This window comes from Branchiostoma belcheri, unplaced genomic scaffold (assembly GCF_001625305.1).
Source record: "Branchiostoma belcheri isolate BF01 breed outbred unplaced genomic scaffold, Haploidv18h27 scaffold2, whole genome shotgun sequence".
Lineage (NCBI taxonomy): Eukaryota > Metazoa > Chordata > Leptocardii > Amphioxiformes > Branchiostomatidae > Branchiostoma > Branchiostoma belcheri.
In genome coordinates, this window is record NW_017803490.1 from 8,604,587 (window position 1) to 8,609,249 (window position 4,663).

The window sequence follows — 4,663 nt, forward strand, 5'->3', positions numbered from 1 at the left end:
CAATGTTATTCCTCTACTGCACTAATATATTCAGGTACACATTTTGTAATTATTGTAGACACCCAACCATGAATTATTCTATTATTTAGTAGTAAATCTACTTTTATGTGGCGATAAATTATACCTTATGCTGCCTGGAATGTAGGCCAGACTGAAAAACAATTTGTCCACTAGTAACAAAAGAGGAATGGGCTTTTGAAATGTTTTTACTTTTTGGGAGTAGAGACCTAATTTTGAATAACAGTTAGATTTTTAGCTAGAACTTTGTGATTACCTAAAACTAAGTATGGGGTAGTTTATTCTTTATGCAGCTATAAATTATACTTCATGCTGTGTGGAATTCAAACCAGATGGAAAAGCCATTAGTCCTATACCACAATATGTTTTTAAAACATTTCCTCCCTTTTTTTGATCAAATAACAAGACACCTAATTCTATACATGTAGTTACAGTTGTGGTTATTATGGGCGCTAATTGTTCTTTTTGTAGATATGAATTAAACTTTTTATGTAGCTGGAATTTCGACCAAAAGGAAAGTTTATTTGATAGGATTTCAAAACCATTTTTGGATGGAAAAACATTTTAACAAGACACTTGGATTCCATACATGTACTTACACATTCACATAGATTGTTCTTTATGTAGCTATAAATTAAAGTTTATGTAGCTGGAATTTTAATCAGAAGAAAAATCTATTTGATAGAATTTCAAAACCTTTTTTTCTGATACAATAACATTTGATGCAAGATATTTTGGATATACTGAATTCTATATACCAGGCATGTAGTGATGTACTTTGTTACATGGCCACATAGATTGTTATTTATGTAGCTATAAATTAAACTTTGTGTCCCTGTAAATGGAATTTCTGCCAGAAGGAAAATCTATTTGTCCTGTTGGGATCTGGGAATTCCCCCTGCAGCAAAGAGAAACTCCTGTCCACCAGATGTGAACTGAACAACCAGAGACTTCCTGTGGAAAGAATCAAAGCAATTGTGCATTCATGGTAATCTCCAAGCAGATCCTAGGGTGGCAAAAGACAGTATCAAATTGGCCAGGCAGTATCCGTTGGCCAGAGAGGGTCCATACCCCACCTGGCTGGCCAATTTGATAGAGTCTTTTGCCACCCTAGGATCTGCTTGGAGATTACATTCATCATGGTTAGCTAGTGTACATGTGTAGCTACTAATCTTCAAGCAGAAGTAGGGGGTCAGTTTGTTGTATGTTTGGGGGCCCGCATGCCCTTTACCGTAGAGCGTAATCGGCAGTTGTAACAGGGCTTCTTGCACAAGTTCATTGTCATTGTACCTGTTTATTTCACTGTACTTGTGTCCCCATCAACTTGTACACACACAATCTACATAAGAGCAACACTATCCACCCTCCGCGCACGTAAAACCAGCCATTACAGAAATCCAATCCTGAACTTCAGCACAGAACAATGCAGACTGCAAACATGTTACAGTGTATTTTATGGGTGAGGCAAAATCAATACGCAAGTACACGATGTACAGTTTGACTTGTACGTTGATGAAGGTTAGACATCCAGGTAAACGATACTCGTAAGAAAATTCAAACTCTACTACTGGATCAGTTAACGGATTTATTTCCGGACGTTTCGAGTGACATCCATCACTCTTCTTCAGCGTCACAAACGGACAGTACTACCATCGAGTGACATCCATCACTCTTCTTCAGCGTCACAAACGGACAGTACTACCATCAACTCCACGGCTGTGCTAGTGGCTCTCCGGTCTCTCCCATTGTGGTCAACCTATACATGGAGAAGTTCGAAAAGGAAGCCCTCAGCACATTCCCCGACACTCCCCCGGCCAACTGGTTCCGCTATGTCGACGACACGTGGTGCAGACTGCAGAAGAGAATAGCGGACAAGTTTTTCGACCACATCAACAGCATTGACAGCAACATCAAGTTCACACAAGAAACCAGCCATGACAACTCCCTTCCGTTCCTGGACTCCAATGTCACTGTACAAGAAGACGGCCGCCTCAGCGTCGATGTGTACAGAAAGCCAACCCACACGGACCAGTACCTGGATTTCAACTCCCACCACCCCCTGGAACAGAAACTGGGCGTCATAAGGACCCTCTTCCACAGAGCGGACACTATCATCACTTCAGATGAAGCCAAGTCCAAGGAACACAGCCACCTGAAGAACGCCCTTAACAAGTGTGGGTACCGAACCTGGACCTTCAACAAAGCCCTACAACCTACCGACAGATCTAAGAAACCAAGAAGCAAACCACTCGACAAGAAGAACACTACCAACATCACCATCCCTTACATCGAAGGAGTATCGGAGAAACTGCGACGCATCCTCCAGGGCTTCAACATCGGCACCAACTTCAAACCCTATTCTACCCTAAGACAGAACCTGGTTCACCCCAAAGACCGCGTACAGAAAGGCATCAAGTCAGAGGTGATCTACAGACTCAAATGCGAGGAACCTAACTGCAATGACACCTACATCGGGGAAACCAGCCAACCTCTGAAGGAGAGATACAAACAACACTGCAGGGCTACAGCAAGCGGCTACTCTTCTGCTATCTACCATCACACCAAACACAACCAGGGACACTCTTTCAAGCTAGAGGCAACCGACATCCTCGACCGTGAACCACGTTGGTACGAGCGCGGAGTGAAGGAGGCCATCTATGAGCGCATTTACAACCCCACCCTGAACAGGAAGGGGGGACTGCGCATTGAACTCTCAAGCACATGGGATCCCGCCCTGCCACAGCCCAAGGGACAGTAACTTTTCCTATGGTAAATTCTTACCATAGGAACCTTCCTTACATGACAAAGACTCTTACGGTTGTTGAACAGGTTTTTCTAGTTCTAATTCCTGTACATTGAGTGAACCGTTCTTTTACATGATAAGCTTCTTACGGACCTTGTTGTTTAACCGGTTTTTCTAGTTACTTGTATATAAGAGTGAATCGGTTCTCTGTTCATTTGTGACGCTGAAGAAGAGTGATGGATGTCACTCGAAACGTCCGGAAATAAATCCGTTAACTGATCCAGTAGTAGAGTTTGAATTTTCTTACGAGTTTGACTTGTATTTTGGCATCGATCCGTGCTGTACATAAAAGAACGGAACAATGTCAGACAAAAAATTAGCATGGACTTTGTCTTCATTATCGGCATACTAGTATTGAAAGTAAAGGGTGGATAGAGTTCCTCTTATGTAGATCTTGTATGTACAACTTAGTGGGTGCAAGTACAGTGAAATAAACAGGTACAATTTGTATATTGAAATGCTACTTTCTCGGACATATAGGTCAGTGTAATTTACCAACTAAATTGAGTAATCTGGCACGTTTCGGCCTGCAGATTTTAACAGCCATTGTTTTACGATTCACCTTGCGTTTTTGCTGGAGTGTATTACGCTCCCACCACTTTATTTCCTAGCTATGCTCTCCGATGTTTCAATTTAGGAATGACCAAAACCCGTAGGGCAAAATGAAAACAGTGGGTTGAGTGGACAAAATAATTATTTTGCTATCTTGTATGAGAAGCAAGCAATTTTCTTAGAGCAGCCAAATGTATAGAAATATATTGATTTTTGGAATTGATAAAGCATGCAGAATTTGGATACAGCATATTTCTTCCAACCAGAAATTTGTTAAAACGTGCAGTCTTTCTTCAGTCTCTACTCTTTCTGTAGTACTCGTAGCCAGCGACATTAGGGAGCTGGCAGAAACTACTGCGGACAGAAACTACAGAGGACGGCACCCAGGGTAGTGTTACATTTATTAATTTCAAACCATTAATTTAAAAGGCCTTTGACATGGTTGAAACCTGGCACCTATGGATTCGTCACAAATTAGTAAATGGCCATTTTATCCAGAGTGTGACCTTTCTATGATAGATGCCACCATTGCTATAAATACTCCCAGTCAGTGACAGATGAGAATGCATGGCTGGATGGTGCTGGAATTAGGACAGGCGTATGGTACAGTGATTGGGACACAGCTATGAATATTATTATCTAACATAGAACCCCATGCTGCTAGATCCAAGCAGAAGTCATAATAGCAAAAATACGGTCTGGGGAAAAAAAAACTGCGTTGTCAATCTATGGGAGGACTTAAGAGACATGAAAATTAATAAAAAAGTAGGAATTAGGACAAGCGTATGGTAGAGTGATTGGGACAGAGCTATGAGTATGAATACTATTATCAAACATAGAGCCCCATGCTGATCTCCAAGCAGAAGGTAGAGGTGCTTTAGGTGCTTTATTTCCTCCATTAGCAAACATACAAGTACAAACAGACAAGTATGTAGATAGTCTTCCTGGAGTTAAGATGTAAAACATACATCATATAATCTACTAGAAATTCAACTGGGACACAGAAATATGTCAGCTAGAATGCTCTGGAACTGTATTTTTGTTATGTTGCTGTCTTGTTCATCTTGAACTCAGTAACACAGAAATATGTCAACTAGAACCCTCTGGAACTGTATTTTTCAAAGTTATAATATGTTGCTGTCTTGTTCATCTTCAGTTGAACTCAGTGACACAGAAATATGTCAGCTTTGGTTCTGGTGCAGTCTTGTTCATCTTCAGTTGAACTGGGACACAGAAACATGTCAACTAGAACCTTCCAGAAGTGTATCAGCTCACTGGACAAATAAACTA

At 41.1% G+C, this 4,663-nt stretch overlaps 1 protein-coding gene across 1 annotated transcript; it reads left to right on the plus strand.

Annotated features, from left to right (window-relative positions):
- The first annotated feature begins 1,780 nt into the window (after positions 1–1,780).
- On the plus strand, positions 1,781–2,776 carry LOC109468513. Its single transcript, XM_019766757.1, has one exon. It carries the CDS (start codon positions 1,781–1,783, stop codon positions 2,774–2,776), a length of 996 nt encoding a protein of 331 aa, XP_019622316.1.
- The last annotated feature ends 1,887 nt before the right edge of the window (positions 2,777–4,663 follow it).